This window comes from Megascapheus bottae, chromosome 5 (genome assembly GCF_031878675.1).
Source record: "Megascapheus bottae isolate mThoBot1 chromosome 5, mThoBot2.hap1, whole genome shotgun sequence".
Taxonomy (NCBI): domain Eukaryota; kingdom Metazoa; phylum Chordata; class Mammalia; order Rodentia; family Geomyidae; genus Megascapheus; species Megascapheus bottae.
This window is the reverse complement of record NC_143513.1, coordinates 45,942,240-45,960,674: the sequence shown is the minus strand read 5'-3', so window position 1 is coordinate 45,960,674 and position 18,435 is coordinate 45,942,240. Positions and strand designations below refer to the sequence as shown.

The 18,435-nt window shown below is 39.7% G+C and overlaps 1 protein-coding gene across 1 annotated transcript in view; it reads right to left on the bottom strand.

The window, feature by feature from the left end:
* Scin (scinderin) overlaps positions 1-18,435 on the bottom strand; it is a 66,578-nt gene that overhangs the window by 4,809 nt on the left and 43,334 nt on the right. The window contains exons 7-13 of the mRNA XM_090333051.1: positions 17,218-17,306; positions 16,317-16,532; positions 14,299-14,420; positions 13,456-13,546; positions 6,274-6,444; positions 2,302-2,479; positions 1,972-2,093 (exon numbers count right to left, since the gene is read on the bottom strand). Of these exons, the coding sequence (XP_090189177.1) occupies positions 1,972-2,093; positions 2,302-2,479; positions 6,274-6,444; positions 13,456-13,546; positions 14,299-14,420; positions 16,317-16,532; positions 17,218-17,306 (989 nt within the window). The remainder of the gene's footprint in view (positions 1-1,971; positions 2,094-2,301; positions 2,480-6,273; positions 6,445-13,455; positions 13,547-14,298; positions 14,421-16,316; positions 16,533-17,217; positions 17,307-18,435) is intronic.

Below are 18,435 nucleotides of genomic sequence, written 5' to 3'. Positions count from 1 at the left end.
GCCACATTTCAATATTTGTAGAAATTCTGAACTGAGGGATTATGAGCCATCCTCGGACCCTCATGAAAGTGTGAGTGACAGATGGGATGGTGGTCCTCCATGCTCTGCCCCCCCCCACTCTCTGCCACATGACTTTGCAGTGCAATCAAGCAGGTGTTGATCATGGCCTAGCAATCAGGACTCAGTGGGGACTCTCTGGGGTTCCTAAGCTCTGTCTTAAGGAAACGTGGCATAAATCCAACGTGTAGTCAGAGCAAAACCTTCACGTGGGGCCCATATTAGAGAAGAAACCTACTCCTAGGCAACCTCTAGCTATTAATCATACTTCCATTGTTGAGTTTCAATGAGATGGTGAGATCTAGGCCCAATGGTTCATGTCAGTAATCCTAGCCACTCAGAAGGCTGGGGTTTGAGGATCTCAGTTCAAATCTAGCCCCAGGCAGAAAAGTCCATGAGAGTCTACCACCAACTACTCAGCAAAAACCATACTAGAGGTGTGACTCAAGTGGTAGAATGCTAGTTATGAGCCAAAAAAATCCAAGAAACAGTACAAGGCCCTGAACCAGCACAAAAGAAAACAACAACAAAAAAAACCCTTTAAATACATACTTTTCTAATCTGTTATATGCAATTATTATTAATCTATAAAATACAACAAATGTAAGAATTTCCTACAAAGTGGGTGACAATCTGTGCTCTCAACAACCAACTGTGGACCATTATTCATTATTACATCTTTAATCTCAAGTACAATTTGTATATAAACTATATTTCTTCTTCAAGGCATTTTTTCTTTTATCTTTTTCTTTTTTTGCTTTGTCAGTCATGGGCTTGAACACGAGGGCCTGAGCATTATCCCTGAGCAATTTTGCTCAAGGGTAGCACTTTTACCCCTTAGAGCCATAGCTCCATTTCTGATTTTTCTGGTGGTTAATTGGAGATAAGGGTGTCACAGACTTTCCTGATTTAAGCTGGTTTTGAACTGTGATCCTCTTATCACAGCCTCCCGAGTTACTAGGACTACAGGCTTGAACCACCAGGATCCCATTAAGGTATTTTCTTTTCCTAGAAATAAATATGTCTGGAAAGTTCAGGAAACTTCCATGTCTGTGTTGAAAATAAAGCTTCTATTCACCAGGATGTATTGAATGATCTGTAGGTGGTATTCTATCATTTAAGCTGACACTAAGTCTAGCATACAATGGGTGATAGAGTTTGGCTATATAGAGGTGAGGCCATTGCCTAGGATGATATTTCAGAGCCTGGTAGAAAATCAGCCTCTCACTGTCATAGACTACATTCTTGTATTTCCCCCCAGATGCACAGGTTGAAGCCATGGCCTTCAGTGGGACAGTACTAGGAGGCAGAAGCTTCAGGGGGTAATTGAATTTAGCTGAGGTCATGGAGGTGGAGCTCCTAAAGGGAGCAGAGTCATAGAAGAAGAAGACTGGACTGAGCAGAGTGAAGATGCAGTGAGCAGGCCAGGAAGCAGCTCAACAGACAATACATCTGCTCCTGCTGTCCTCTTGGACTTTTCAGCCTCAGGAACTTTAAGAAATAAATGCTTTCTACTTAAACTATTTTTAAACTATATATATATACTGAAGTAAAACATTCACATAGATCCTTCTAATTACACTTTTAATTACATAGAATTCAAAGCACCTAAATGGCTAGAAAACAAAACATCCCTGTTATATGTATATATATATATATGTGTGTGTGTGTGTGTGTGATTTTCTTGTACAGTGATTTGCAATAGTTTTTCATTCTGTCAACTCAAGACTGCTTTTATTCCTCTGGAAATTAAAGTGGAAATTTTAGGCAGACTGAAAATGATTGCTACCTACAAAAAATATCTAATTACTATATTAGCAAATCTACACAATTCATATAGCACCCTGAATATTGACACAATGTAAAGTAGCTCCTGTAGCTGCTCAGGGGTGCCTCTCTCAATAGTAGACTTACAATGAATCTTCCTGTTTTATTGGAACAGCCATAGAGCCGAGGCGGATGATCTTGGGCCTGTGTCTCCAGCAGTGGTGAGGTCTGATAGTCCTTTTTCCCACCCAGGGAGCTCCAGAACTCCTCTGTGGAAAATACAGTGAGTTACTAAGAGCTTATTCAAGGACATATGGTTGCTAGTATTTCACACTAATCTTCGTATCTCCACTTAATGTTAAGTTGCTTTAATATACCTCTAATAGAAGGATTCTTAACCCCCGGTAGCCATCAAAAATGCCCATTTATGAAAAAATGTCTAACAAGTGCTCCAAACTGCAAATCCCAAGCACAGACCTGGCTCTTCTCCTTCCTGAATCCTTGCCATGTTGCCTTTGAGCACATTTGCCACATACTCTGCGCCTTTGGCCTCCTCCTGGCTAGCACCTTTTCCTATCCAGATGTAGCCGCTGTTGTGAGGCAGTTTCAAGACAAAGACATCATTGGAATTCAACGAACTTGCTTCCACATCAACCTAGAGGATAAAGAAAAACCGCACAATGGTTCCAGCCCACAGTGCCCCCACGTCTATGGGATCTAAGGCTGTGAAGAGGCATCCACAGCCTCCCATAGCACGGTGGGGAGGGGGAGGGGTGATATGTTCATCCAGGGCACCGCTGCAACCCAAAGCTTGAAACATTGACCCGTTCCTGTGTGTCGTTTTTAACACCCAAATGCCCTCAAACAGTAGTGCAAGGCTCAAATAATGAGAGTTGAGGGTTTTGAGCAGTGCACTGGTGACTTATAGCTATCCTCCTAGCTACTCAGGAAGCTGAGACTGGAGTTATTGCAGTTCAAAGCCAGCCCAAGAAAATAAATCTGCAAGACTCATCCCTAGTCAACCATCTAAAAGCTACTACGGGAGGCAGAGCTCAAATGGTAAAGCACTAATCATGAGCAAAATTAGGTAGATGAGAGTGTAAGGATCTGAGTTCAATCCCTAAGTATAAGCACCTTAAAAAGTAGTCAATTGAGGGCTTTGAACCTAGAACTGGAAACTGATTCCTTTAAATCCTAGCTACTCTAGAGGCTAAGATCAGAGGAATCTCAGTTCAAAACCAGCAAAGGTGGAAAACTTTGTGAGATTCCATCTCCAAAATAACCAGTAAAAATCCAGGCTAGAGGTATTGCTCAAGTGAAAGAGCGACAACCATACAAGCCAAATAAGTAGGAGGCCCTGAGTTCATGCCTCAAAAGAGGTTTCAACTAGAAATAGTGGCATATGCCTATAACTCTAGTACTTGTGAAACTAAAGGCAAAAGGATCAACAGTTCTAGGCCAGCCTGAGCTATATAGCAAGACCCTGTCTCAAAAAGAAAAAGGAAAAAAATGATACATGGAGGGAGGAAAGATGAGGGCATCTGAACATAAGTAAAATCAGTTTTCAAAGATACAATAAGGAGGGTAGCAGAGTATAAAACTAACCCTCAAAAATCAACTGCCTTCCTCTACGCCAACAGTGAGAGGAATGAGGCAACAATCAGGAAAGCAACTCCTTTTGCAATAGCCTCAAAAAAAATAAAGTACCTAAGAATAAGCTTAACCAAGAATGTAAAAGACCTTTTTGATGAAAACTTTAAAACCCTGAAAAAGGAAATTAAAGCAGAACTAAGGAAATGGAAAAACCTCCCATGCTGCTGGATTAGAAGAATCAACATTGTGAAAATGACAATCTTGCCAAGGGCTATCTACAAATTCAACGCAATACCCATCAATATCCCAATGTCAGTCTTTAAAGAAATAGAACAGGCAATCCAAAATTTCATATGGAATAATAAAAGACCTCGTATAGCAAAAACACTTCTTAGCAGAAAGAACAGCACAGGAGGAATTTCAATATCAAACTTTAGACTCTATTACAGAGCTATAATTATCAAAACAGCTTGGTATTGGCACAAGAACAGGCCTGAAGACCAATGGAATAGAACTGAGGACCCAGATATTAAACCACAGACCTATGGCCACCTAATCTTTGACAAGGGAGCCAAAAAAATAGAATGGAAGAAAGATAGCCTCTTCAACAAGTTGTGCTGGCAGAACTGGTTAAGCACATGCAGAAAACTAAAGTTGGATCCTTCTTTGTCACCCTGCACTAGAATTAACCCCAAATGGATCAAAGACCTGGAGGTAAAAGATGACACACTGAAAACTTTACAAGAAGGAGTAGGAGATACACTAGGCCTCCTTGGCACAGGTCGAAACTTTCTTAATAAGGACCAAGAATCACAACAAATCAGAGAAAGGCTGGATAAGTGGGACTGCATTAAACTGCAGAGCTTTTGTATGGCAAAGGATATAGCTAGTAAATTAATTAGGAAGCCTACAGAGTGGGAGAAGATCTTCACCAACCAAACAACGGCCTCATATCTAAAATATATCAACAGCTCAAAAAATTGAATCACTCCAAAACTAATCTCCAAAGTAACAACCATCCCATTAAAAGATGGGCCAAAGACTTAAAGAGAGTCTTCTCTGAAGAAGAAACAAAAATGGCCTATAGACACATGAAGAAATGCTCAACATCTCTGGTCATAGAAGAAATGCAAATCAAAACAACTCTAAGATTCCACCTCACTCCAGTTAGAATGGCCAGGATCAAGAAAACTAATAACAACAGATGCTGGAGGGGATGTGGCCAGGAGGGATCACTACTACACTGTTGGTGGGAGTGCAAACTCCTTCAAACCACTATGGAAAGCAGTATGGCAGTGCCTCAAAAGGCTAAACATAGAACTCCCGTATGACCCAGCAATTCCACTACTTGGCATTTACCCGATCGTGCAGAAATAAGGACCAGCACAACAATGTTCATTGCAGCACTATTTACCATAGCAAAGATATGGAACCAACCCAGATGCCCCTCAGTTGATGAGTGGATCAACAAGATGTGGTATTTGTACACAATGGAATTCTATGCTGCTGTCAGAAAGAATGACATTGCTCCATTTGTTAGGAAATGGAAAGACTTAGAAAAGATCATATTAAGTGAAGTAAGCCAGACTCCAAGGAACGTAGGCTCAATGGTTTCCCTCATTTGTCATAATCAGTAGAAACCTTGGGCTCTCCTAGCAGAGATTTGCAATAGAGCAAAACCTTGATACAAAAGGCCATATAGTATGATGCTAAATGAAAGGATCTCTAGGATATAGTCCTTAGGGTACTATGTTATCTCTCATCTCTTTTGCTGTCCCTTGGTTATCTCATATTGTTACAGTATCTCACTTTGTTACCTGATATATTGTATTTGGTTATTTGAAATTGGATAGGGAACGGGGGAAAACAAATTGAGGGGTGGGGGTGGGGGGAGGGAAATGGGGACCAAGACATGTGAAAGGGTATCAACACATGTGAATTAATGCACCTTCTATCTGGCAAATATCATGTAACCCTTCTATTAATTACAATAAAAAATATATGGAAAAAAAAACAAAAAAAAAACCAAAAATACAATAAGGATGCAGGTGAGCTATCATTGAAATGGGAAAAGGGGCATAGCATTTAAATAGCATACACACACACTCACACACACACACACACACACACACACACACAGATACTATATTTTTTCTCCCCTACTAAAGAAAGTTTTATCAAATAATCGAAGGGAAACTTAGAAAACATAAAACAAGGAATGTATTCCAATATGGAGGCAAAGCGATATGATAGATTCAATACAACTTGCTCCAGTTGGATAAATTACAGTTCACATTAAAAAAATACTCTTAAAGGATTAAAAACTGGACCTACACATGGCACACCACTTCTTCCTTCTGAGAAGCTGTCACTGCCAGATATTTGCTGAGTAAACACCGTTCTGTTACCAGAGGACACAAAGGCCTATCTGAGTCCAGACTGTGACCAGAGGTCAGAAACTTCAGCCTTGGAGTGGGAATGTGGTATGGGCAGTCTCAGGCTTGATAGCGAGTCAGGAGGTTGCTAGGAGGTCTTGGGCCTATGAGGCCTATGTGGTGTCATCTGACTATCACTCATGATCCTTCTACACCAAACCTTTCAAGATTAGAGCTTCCTTCTGCTTTAGTCAACTTGATTTACTATAGTGTTGATTCAAGTTGAAAATGTCAGAAACCGCAGTTTAACTTTTCCTCAATCCCTTTCAACATTTTTTTTAAATTCTAGATTTTATTTGTATTCTACAGATGTCAGGCAGTTAGTTGCCACCCATGTGAAGGTTGATATTGGTTGCCTAATGGTCAAATCCATTGGGAAGTGTGTAGCCAGGGCACATTTTTACTAAACACATGGCATTACCTCCACAATTCTGGTGATGGATGCCAGGTTTCTCCGTACTTGGAAGAGGCGTGTCGGGGGAGCAGGTGCTTGTCCTCCCTTCTTTGATGTTCCATTCTTGTAAATAATGAGTGGTTTGTCTTTAAACAAGCTTAGCAGGTGAGTAGGTTCTTTGCCTTGAGAAACTCTGACCTGCATGGAGGAAGGAAGAAAATAAGAGAAATACAATCAAGAATGCAATGGAATAGGTTACATTTCTAGAAGTCTCATTATTCTTTGAAAACAAACAAAACAAAAATACATATAAAATACCAGGAGCAGAAAAGGAATGATGGCAGAAAGAATAGGTCATTGGTGGTAATCCAGCACAGTTCCCTTGTTCACAGCAGACCCAGTCTTCCTTTCTTTCAGAAAATAGGAAAATGTAACTTTGATCACCTCAGCACCAAAACAGAAAGGGCAAAATCAGCAGAATACTGGCATCTATATGATCCTGTCTGAAAATAGGATCTTATACAACATAAGAAATACAGATGAAAATTCCCTCAACACATTAAGTATGTCTAGACACAAAAGATTCTCATATGCACTCATATACTTCAAAAACTAAGATAATAAAAAAATGAATCCTTGGGATGCAGGGTTTTGTGTAGGAATATGGACACCACCTTTAAAGAAACTGCACAGCAGAGTTTACTTCTGCACAAAGGTGCACCATCAGCCACAAGCCAATAAGAAATCACCTGGGACAATCAGGCTGCTCCCTTCTTATCCTTAATGCAATGGGCCCTGCGCCTCTGCTCAGACTGGCCCAACACAGGTTCAAAATCTTAATTTAACAGGAACAAGATGTTTTAATTAACAGGAAGTAAGTTTATAATAGATTTCTTAGTTAAAGTGTAATAGGAATAGGATGTCACTAAATGCAATCAATCAAGGCCAACCAGTGAGGCCAAAGCAGGAACTTTTCAGAAAAAAAGAATTCTCAAAAGATTGACAAAAAGGAAATAACACACTTTGATAGAAAAGGCAGCTTTCCTCACAGAACTATGACTATAACCCCACTGTGTGTGATACAGTGTTAAAAACTGGCAAAAAGACATTATGAAGAAATCTTATAACAGCAGTTGCTGGCGGGAATGTGGCCAGGAGGGATCACTACTACACTGCTGGTGGGAGTGCAAACTCATTCAACCACTATGGAAAGCAGTATGGCAGTTCTCAAAAGACTAAACACAGAACTACCCTATGATCCAGCAATTCCACTACTTGGCATTTACCCAACCATCCAGAAACAAGGACATACTAAATCCACTAGCACAATGGTGTTCATTGCAGCACTATTTACCATGGCAAAGATATGGAACCAACCTAGATGCCCCTCAGTAGATGGTTGGATCAACAAGATGTGATATTTATACACAATGGAAGTCTATGCTGCCATCAGAAAGAATGGCATCACATCATTTGTAAGGATATGGAAAGACTTGGAAAAAAAAACCGTAGTGAAGTAAGCCAGATCCAAAGGGTACATAGGTTCAATGGTTTCCCTCATCGGTAATAATTAGTACACATCTAGGAATCTCCTAGCAGAGGGTTATAGTAGCTCAAAACCTAGATACAGGGCTGGGAGTTTGGCCTAATGGTAGAGTGCTTGCCTAGCATGCACTAATATCTGGGTTCGATTCCTCGGTACCACATACATAGAAAAAGCTGGAAGTGGTGCTATAGCTCTAGTGGTAGAGCTCTAACCTTGAGAAAAAAAAAAAAAAAAAAAAAAAAAAACAAGGACAGCGCTCAGGCCCAGGACTGGCAGAAAAAAAAAAGCCAACAACAACAACAAAAAACCAACCCTAGATACATAAGGCTATAGAGGATGAGGCTAAATGAAAGAACCTCCAGGATATGGAAACAAGAGCTTTATAATGAGTGAATGTTGATCTTGATGTACTATGTTATTTCTCATCTCTTTTTGTTGTCCTTTGGCTATTCTCATATTGTTACAGTAGCTGACCTTGTTATCTGCCATACTGTATATACGTCTATTTGTTTATTTGAAATAGGAAAGGGAAGGGAGTAAAACAAGATGAGAGGAGGGGGTGGGGGAAGGGAAATGGGGACAAAAACATGAGAAGGGGTATCAATGTGTGTGAAGTAATACTCATTCTATCTGGCGAATACAACTGTAATCCTTCTATTAATTACAACAACCCTTCTATTAATTATAATCTGGCGACTATAACTGTAACCCTTCTATTAGTTACAATAGATTGAACAAAAAAACTGGTACCAATTTATATACTTCCTTCTGTTTACATTTCAAGGGATTCCTACAAATACAAGAAATTCTTTTCTCCAATTAACTGCCCCAAAGCTAGACGTGAAGTTGTTATTCAAGAGGTGGAACACCAGCCCGAGTTTAAGCTCCTGTACTGACTGATTAAAATAATAGACATGCTCAACATAAGTAACGCATTCTTGATATGTTATAAGAGGACTTTTCAAGAATTAAAAAGTTCAAGAAAATAAATAGTAAATTTACTATTATTACAATTAAAAATTGGATTCCAATTGTCTATTTCTCACACAAACTATGGATGAGGTGCTTTGCTTTGTTTTACATAAAGACTTAAAAGACTGGGCCAGTCCCTTATTTTTTTTCTTTTTCATTTCTTCTACCCTGTTCTAAAACTGGTCTGTCTTTGTAGAGGCCAGGTGGCTGGGAATGCCCAGGGGAGCAGGGAAAACAACTGACTTCATCAGTATGCATCAACTAGTAGCTTTCAAATCAGCTAATTAGGAAAATATCCTCAGTCACAAAGCTTTGGCCAGTGGGGGTGGGGGTTGGAGGGTGGTAAGGGAAAATGCTTTTATAGCTGCCACTATAAAAGAAAGGGGAGCATTAATGAAAGTCTATGCCTTTCTGTGACAGAAGGATAAGAGTGAGAAATCAAGTACTTTAAAATTTGTTCAATAAGCTCAGTGCAGGACCCCCCTTTTTTTTTTTTGCCAGTCGTGGGCTTGAGCTCAGGGCCTGAGCACTGTCCTTGGGTTTTCTCAAGGCTAGAGCTCTACCACTTGAGCCTCAGCACCACTTCTGGCATTTTTTCTATGTATGTGGTACCGAGGAATCGGACCCAAGTCTTTGTGCATGCTAGGCAAGCACTCTACCACTAGTCTAAACTCCCGACCCAGGACCCCCCCCCCTTTTGTTTTAAAGCATTATTAAGAACCACTGTCATCTAGAATTAAAAGTGAACATTACTTTTCTATTGCCAATTTAGGATTCAAGCGACTATCACCCTACCTCTTGAGCCACATCACCATTTCCGGTTTTCTGGTGATTAATTAGAAATAAGAGTGTCATGGACGTTTTAGTGCCTGGGTTGGCTTTGAACCATCTCAGCTTCCTGAGTAGCTAGGATTACAGGCGTTAGCCACTGCACCTGGCTCAAAGATTTTCTTAAGCAGAACAGATGATACCAGTTCTAGAAACAATATATCGGTTAGTTAGAAATACTTAAGAAAGAATGCAAAGGTGAAGGGGTGGAGGGTGGTACATCGCATGCTTATGTAGACATGTCACAAGAGACCCTCCTTGAATACTAATTGAAGCTAATCAAAATGTGGGTAAAAGGAAACGAATGGATTTTATGGAAGATCATGGTTAAGTGTAAAGAATCCATTGTTTTATTTATTAGCATTAGCTTTAGATTAGGCCTGACATATATTAATCATTACTAAGATGGAAAGAAAGTAGTTGGAAGGTCAAAGGTAGATTTCCCCACTAGGTTTTATGTGCTAAAGCACCTGGCTTTACCTTTCTACTTATTATGTTTCAAGACCCAATTATACATTTATGAAGTATTGAAAATGAAGCATACTGGCATACCAGTAGAATCTTAGGTCACTTGACAAGAGGCATAAGGAAGTTAAGCTAATGTTTCATGCTGCTCTATCAGGTCCGGAAGATAGTTTCCCAGCAGATGGGAGCAGATACTTTTTTTTTTTATGCTGAAGCCCAAGGCCTGAGCACTGTCCTTGGACTTTTCTCAAAGCTAGAGCTCTACCACTTGAGCCACAGCACCACTTCCAGCTTTTTTTCTATGTATGTGGTACCGAGGAATCGAACCTGTGTCTTTGTGCATGCAAGGCAAGCACTCTACCACTAGGCCAAACTCCTGGCACCAGGGAGCAGATACTTTCCCAAAAACTAGCTAGAAAAAGCTCCCAAGCAGCACCACAAAAGTCTTCAACTGTAAAGAGAAAGGAATAATCAAAGAGTCACAAAGTGAACTCAAGCTAGCTATAGAGACATAGAACAAGCACGGGTTAGTAAGAGAATAGAAAGACATATTTCAGTTATAGAATAAGGAATTAAATAACCAAAGACCAAAAATTTCCTGTGGATACTAGTAAGAGACCTCAAAAAAAGTAGCAGATATTTCTACCACTTGAACAGCTCTACTTCTGGCGTTTTGATAGCTAATTGGAGGTGAGAGTCTCACACATTTTCCTGCCTGAGCTGGCCTCCACCAATGACCCTCAGATCTCATCCTTCTGACTAAAATTAAAAGTGTGAGCCACTGGCACCCAGCTCGTATAATAAATGTGTTTATAATAAATATGTAAATATTGTTTCTTCCCATTTCCTTCTCTCCCTCCCACTCCTGTCCCATCTTCCCCATACAAGTACACACAAATACTCTCTCATCCCTTTTCTTTCTCATTTCTCCCTTTCTTATTTTTTGCCAGTCTTGAGCACTGTCCTTGAGCTTTGTCAAGGCTAGTGCTCTACCATTTGAGCCACAGCACTACTCCTACCTTTTTCTGTGTATATGATGTGGAAGAATGAAATCCAGGCCTTCATGTATTCTAAGCAAACACTCTACCATTATACCATACTCCCAGCCCTTCTTTCTCATCTCTTGTATCTCTCCGTTTTCTCCTTTCCTTCTCCCCCATCCTATTTCTGTCCTTCTTTCCCCCCTCTCTGCCAGTTCCCCTCTACTTTCTTTCAGCCTAGATTTTGGTACCTAAAAGAGAAAGAATATGGAAACATGTTCTCTTTTTCCAGGGTTGATTTGTCTGTGCAAAATAATACTTGAAGTGTTATGACTTAGGAGTATATAAAATACTGTTTGATTTTTTACCTACTAAATAAATTATTCATTTGTGTTGACTCCATACTGCTATATTTATTTCCTATCCCTTTTGCAACAAATCATAAACAAATTTATTATCTTACTATTCTGGAGTTTACAAGTCTGAAATGAGTTGTTTTACTAACTTAGTTGGTAGGCCAGAATCAAGTCATTGCCAGACTGCATTAGAGAATCTGGCGATGAGTTTTTCCAATTTCTAGGGGTTGCCTGTATTACTTGGGGGTACCTTGTTCCTCAAAGCTAGCAATGGCAGCTGAATCTTCCCCATGGTACACCCCCCTTTTCTGCTTCACTCTCTGGTTTATACCTACCAATCCTGGCAATTACATTATATCACCCAGCAATTCCAGACAATCGCTTAAGAACAGTTAATGAGGTAGTGTGAGTCCATCTTTAACCTTAACTCCCTGTCACTTATAGCAAGACATGTTGGCAGGTTTTCAGGATCAGAATCTATATGTGCTGAGACATTAGCCTGCCCACTTTAACTGCTTAACAACAGCTGGAAGTAATAATTGTTTGTTTGTGCTGGCCCTGAGGCTTGAATTTGAGCCCTAGATGTTGTACTTACACTTTGTGTTCAAGACTAGTGCTCTACCACTTGACCCACAGCTCCACTTCTGGATTTTTGGTGGTTAATTTGAAATAAGAGTCTACTGGAGTTTTCTTCCTGGACTGGCTTCAAACCACAATTCTTAGATCTTATCCTCTAGCTAATACTCTACCTACCTAGATCTAATCCTCTAGCTAGGATTACAGGCATGAGATACCATGAGTACGCAAGTAGTAGTATCAATTTTAATGACAAATGGTTGCCATGGTATATAGTGTGATTCTAAAGTAAAAATCATTTGAAGCTCATAATTTAGCTAATAGCTTAACATTTTTATTTTGTTTATGTATCCTTTCTCATTCAGAGTTTGAGACAATATGGTATGAGACCAGGGATATTTCAAGTCAAACACAAAAAAAGTTAAGGGCAAGAAAATGTCAAATTCCCACCCAACACAGAAGGAAAGTGATAACCAGAAATTAAGAGAGCAGAGCTTAGTCAGGTGATGCATGTCTGTAATCCCAGAATTTGGAAGCTGAAGCAGGAAGATCACAAATTCAAGACCATCCTGGGTTTCACAGAATAATGTATTGTACTATTTGTAAGGAAAGAGAAAGAGCTGAAAAGTTAAGCAAAGTAAATTAGGCCCAGCGAGACAAAGGATGCATGTTCTCTCTTACATGTGGAAGCTAGATTTAGCTTATAAACTTATAAGAAGACACATTGGTGGTATGCAACTGTGTACAAATGTATTAAAGATTCAAAGGACATCTCAAATAATGTAATTGATTAGAAAACAAAGTCAATGTTAGGCAAAGTGAAACACCAGGATGCGACTATATGAAAGGGGTGGAGTGGGATCAAAGGGAAAAGGGTAGACAAATGAAGAGGAGAAAAGGGGAAGGATGCAGTAACGAATCTAGTGTAGCCAACCACAGGTGACTCACACCTAAAATCCTAGCTACTAAGCAGGCTGAGATCTGAGGATGGTGGTTTGAAGTCATCCTGGGAAGGAAAATCCATGAGACTTTTATCTCCAATTCAACATCAAGAAGCCAGAAGTGGGACTGTGGCTCTAGTGGTAGAGAGCTAATCTTGAGTTCAAAAAGCTCCAGGACAGCACCTGAGTTCAAGCCCCAGGACTCCCAGGACTTGTACAAAAACAAACAAATAAATAATAATTAAGAAGAATTCAATGTGTATCCTACAAAATTAAAAATGAGGGAAGGGGATAAAGGGAGGAATGGGTAAAGATGTTAAAATGGGTGACACTGACCAAGATGCATTTTATTCAGAAACTGCTTTGTTAAATGGCAATTCCTTTGTGCAACTACTTAACAATAATAACGAAACAACTAAATTAAAATAAATAAATGGAAAGGAAAACAAAGGAGAGAAAAGGAGGAGTAGGGGGGAATGAAAAGAGAAAAAAAATGAGCTAGCAAAATGTGGATATGTAGTTAGTGGGGGTTGGAGTATCAGGACCTGCACAGCCTGTCCTCCCAGGGACCGGTCCAACTGAACCGTTAGGAACGCAGATGTGGTCAGCTCATCTCGAGTGGCATTGGCTCCTTGCCTAGAGGAAGAATAGTATAGTCAATGAGCTTGTACTCACATTTCAAGATTTTCTCATGTAAGCATTTCAAAAGGAGACTTAAGTTATAAGAAAAAAAGTCAAAAGGAAAGAATATTAAACCAGGCTAGAATCAGCCTCTGAGATATGGTGAGGAGATCTAAGCACTGCAATTGTTTGTAATAAATATGTCCATATTATCCCTTCCTGTCCCCTTTTCTCCCTCCCCATCCTGTCCTGATTCCTTCTTCCTAACCTTTCACACACACAGAGATATAAGCAGGCACAAACACTCAAACTCTCTCCCATCCCTTTTGTTCCACCTCTACTCCTTTATCTCCCTTTCTATCTCTTTTCTTTTTTCTCCCCTCCCATTTCTATCATTTTCTTCTCCTTCTCTGCCACTTCTCAAAAGCACTAACATAGAGCCTTGAATTATCTTGCACATTTTTCTAGAAGCATCTATGATAGACATCTTTGTCTCTCTTGCAAACAAAAAATATGACTTAGCTCCCTACTTAACTTTTCTAAAAAAAAAAAAACACATAATTATGTCTGTCTGGCTCCAAGATAGAACTACTTATTTTCAAGCTACCAATCCTATAATAAAAATGATCTGAGTAGTACATGCATGCTATACAAGTCTAACGGTGTGATTATAGGGTGATTCTATCCCATCCTGCATGCAATTTAGTGACTGGGAACATAATCTAGTCCCTGTGAAACTTGAACTCTTGTGGGAGAGGTAAACTTACCACGTGTAGATAATCTGTCCTCGGGGGTAAGTGTAGAGAATGATGTAGCAGTCACCACCGTAGAATTCACCATAGGAATTTTGATCAATTTGGACCCTACCATTGTTTTCTACACGCCAAATCTGAAAGAAACGGAGCAGAGATATAATATTTACATTTTATTGACTGAATAATACTTTCCATTGGCCTAACAACTGTTAGAGTAGATCTCTGATTAAATAACTCCTCAGTCATTTTTATTGTATTTTTTATTTTTTGTATTTTATTTTACTTATTTTGTTTTTTACAAATCAAGTAAAGGAAGAAGACTGACCAATCTGACAACTTGTTGACTTAAGTGCCTGTTTTTTTCTCCACAATATTCACCTCAGTTCTGTTTTGATAAATATCTATGACTGGATCAGCTGGCACAAAAAGTATGACATTCTGGTGGCATACAAAACAGCAATAGTCAGATGAGAGCTGATCGATTGTGATTGAAAAAAATAGCATAGCATTCCATGAACTGTGTCCTGCTCGTGACTCATGTTGAACCCAAATTCTCAAAGTGAATTATCAAAGGTGGGGGCTTCTAGGAGGTGATTAAGCTGTAAGGATGAACAAAGGACACTGATTCCTTATAAAAAGAGATCACACCACATCACCTCTCTAATACCTCCCTCCTCATCTTTATCACAGACTGAAAATGGAGAACTGAGAGTTGCAAGTAAATGAGGAGAGTGACCAATGGTTAAAACTCTGTGGAACTCAGGTTCTGGGAGGAGCCAGGCATTATTCCGCCATGAGGTACAGAGTAGAAGTTGGGAGACAGTGCAGTGTTCTCTAGAAAGGAGTCAGAGGCACAACCTCATCAAACTTAAGAACCTAAAGGCAGCCGCTGGTTGTGAGCAGTGCACAGGACATTCTGAGAAGCTGTAGCTTGAGATGGAAATGGCATCTGAGAGCAGGCTGGGGCAGGGCACTGAGGCTGAGGTGGCACCTCTGTGGCAAGTTCCCTCCAGCCATGTAACTTGTGCTCCAGTGGCTATATGTGATGAGACAGTCCCAACCCTACAAGCGACACCCATTCCATGATGCCAGGAGGGACATCTTTCATCTTCTCCCTTATCTTTTCCTACTCCCCTACCCTGTGCAACTGAGATTCACACTTGATTTCCTGGAAAATGAAAAATTTAGGCTCCACATTTCTGGACTAATTGGTTTGGTCCTAGCCCTGTAGGTAAGCCCTATGAAGGGAGACTGAAATAGTTCATGCTTATCTACAGGGACTTGTTAGAGGTCTGGGAGACATCGATCAGTAAATGAACAAGTCGGTGGCACTTCTGGGACAAATCTGGTGAAAACACTTGTAAGTTGTGCACTGAGGAAAGCCAAGGGAAGGCTTTCTAGAAGAGAAGCAGTGTGTGATTAGACTAAGTTGTGGAGGAGAGAAGGAATGTCAGCCGGATGGCAGAAGAAGGGGTCGGGACCCTTAGCCAAATGGTGAGGGGATGTGTCAGGTCTCAAGGTGCTATGGAAAGCAAGAAGAGAGCAAGAGTCAGATCACCAAGGACCGGTCAACAATGGATAGCTTCAGGAAGACTGCAAATATTTTAGAAAGCAAATGACATCTTCCAGTTCTCATGTAAGTTAAACTATCAAAGTGTAGACTGAGTATGAAGAGATAACAATTACAACAATTAGGACTATGTGAATCTCTAATCAAATTCAATCTGAATGCTCTAAACACACCTTGTTTCAGTCCATGCACATGTTCAGTTTGCTTTCTTGGATGCCTGCCAAGGGATTTTGCACAAAGCACCTATACCTCCTTAGGATCTAGATGATCATGTATATAAAGTCGGCAGCTAAAATCAGACAGCACCTCATCCAGCTTTGCCTTTCATGACTTCATATTCAACCTGGACCATCTTTATTGCTAAGTAAAACTCACCTTTTAGAATATAGGCTCTATTCCTCAGTTATATTCCCACACATCCTTGAATAAATGAGCTCCATAAAAACAGGCATTTCAGTACCTCCACTTTGCCAGAACCATCATCCACCATGTTGTGCTGGGCTGCCATCTGGGGGGATGTGTGTAATTGTGAGGCATCGAATGGAATCTGTTGTATTCGAGCCACTTTCTCTGTGACATAAACTTTCCCGAAGCCTTCACTCTGATCTTTATCTTTCCAGTCCCAGAAGAACTGTTTGAAGATGGGTGTTTCACCTCCTTCCGGAAGAACCTGAATCTGAAATGTTAAATCATAACAAATAGGAAAATAAGAGGATCCAGGAAAATCCATTAGTAGTGGAGAAAGAACTAGTGAAATGAAACTATTGTCCTGGCTTTTCTGTGATTACTGATGTGAAGTTAGCAGTAAAAAAAAAAAAATTCACTTATGCTTTTTGTTGCAATACAAGCAGCCACCACTGGACATAAAATGATAGAAGAATAAGTTCTTTACATGTGTTACCCTGGTAGTCAAATAAGTGTCTACATTGATTTCACCAGGCATCTGTGCCCTGAAAAAAATTATTTCTTTGTGTTACTTGTGGAAGGACAGGAATAAATCAAGAAAGTAAATATCAAGAAAGATATTCAAAAAGGAAAAAGAAAAAAAGGAATTAGCAGTCTAAGTTGATCTCAATAAAATAAGTATTTCCTGGGGATTAGCCAGCTAATGCAATACAACTTGCTCTAAGGAATTCATGGTGACTGTGCCTAGTTAAATCAACTGTGGTTGGTTTTTTGGAAGTAAAGGCTCTGACTCACCATGCAGCCTTATAGAAGGTCTGAGCTACAGACAAATGAGCCAGGAATGTGCATGCTTACATGGACGCACATACTCAGATTTAACTGAGAAGCCAATTTTTCATGAGTTCTGTGAACATGCCATTATTCTTATGTGTTAGCTCATTTATTTTCACACATACTTGGGTATTGGTGGAATAATTCATTTGCTGTAGAAAGTCTTCTGCTGTCTTCATTGCAGCCTTCCTCTCTTGGGGATTAGCATCTTTACCTAAAATAAGAATTAAAGAGACACAAACTCTCCAGGGAAGACATATGATGAAGGAATATTTGAGCTAAATCCCAGCAGCTCGCACTTGTACTCCTACCTACTCAGGAAGTTGAGATCTGAAGATCAGTGTTCAAAGCCAACACAGACAGAAAGGTTTACAAGGTATTATCTCTCATTCATGAGCAAAATGATGGACCAGACGCATGGCTTAAGTGTAGAGTGACAGTCATGTGCAAGAAAAGGGAGCGGTCAAGGCCCTAAGTTCAAGCCCCAGTACCAATGAAACAAAAGAAATACTTGCACACCCTAAAGAAAACCAAATCACAATTAAAATATAGCACCATAAAAATGGAAAATATTGCTTAGTAAATTAAGTATAATAAATAACAATCATGAAGAATATTTATTGTTTTGGTATTTCCTAAATGCTTTCTTTATGTCTGTAGTCTCTGGTAAATGACTCAAGTAGGAGCGATATGGCTGCATTTTTAGGTGAGATATTTATAGATAATACCTTAAAAGGTAGGCTTTTTTAATTTAAAAATGCTTTCTTGTGGCAAACAGAGTTCTGTAAGAATGGAAGTAGTATTAAATGAGAAACTGTTAATTTGTTTGGTATTGAGTTTCTTTCCTTTGGATTCTCTGAGATGCTTGACCCAGACTTTCCAAAGTAATAAAAATTTCCATTTTCAAAAAAAAATGCTTTCTTAGCAGTATGGCGATTCCTCAAAAGACTAAACATAGAGCTCCCCTATGATCCAGCAATCCCACTCCTTGGCATTTACCCAATCGTCCAGAAACAAGGACATACTAAAGCCACTAGCACAACAATGTTCAGGGCAGCACTATTTACCATAGCAAAAATATGGAACCAACTTAGATGCCCCTCAGGAGATGATTGGATCAAGAAGATGTGGTACTTGTACACAATGGAATTCTATGCTGCTATCAGAAAGAATGACATCACCCCATTTGGAAGGATATGGAAAGACTTGGAAAAAATCCTATTAAGAGAAGTAAGCCAGACCCAAAGGAATGTAGGCTCCATGGTTTCCCTCATTTGTAATAATTAGTACACATCTAGGACTCTCCTAGCAGAGGATTACAATAGCACAAAAACCTAGATTCA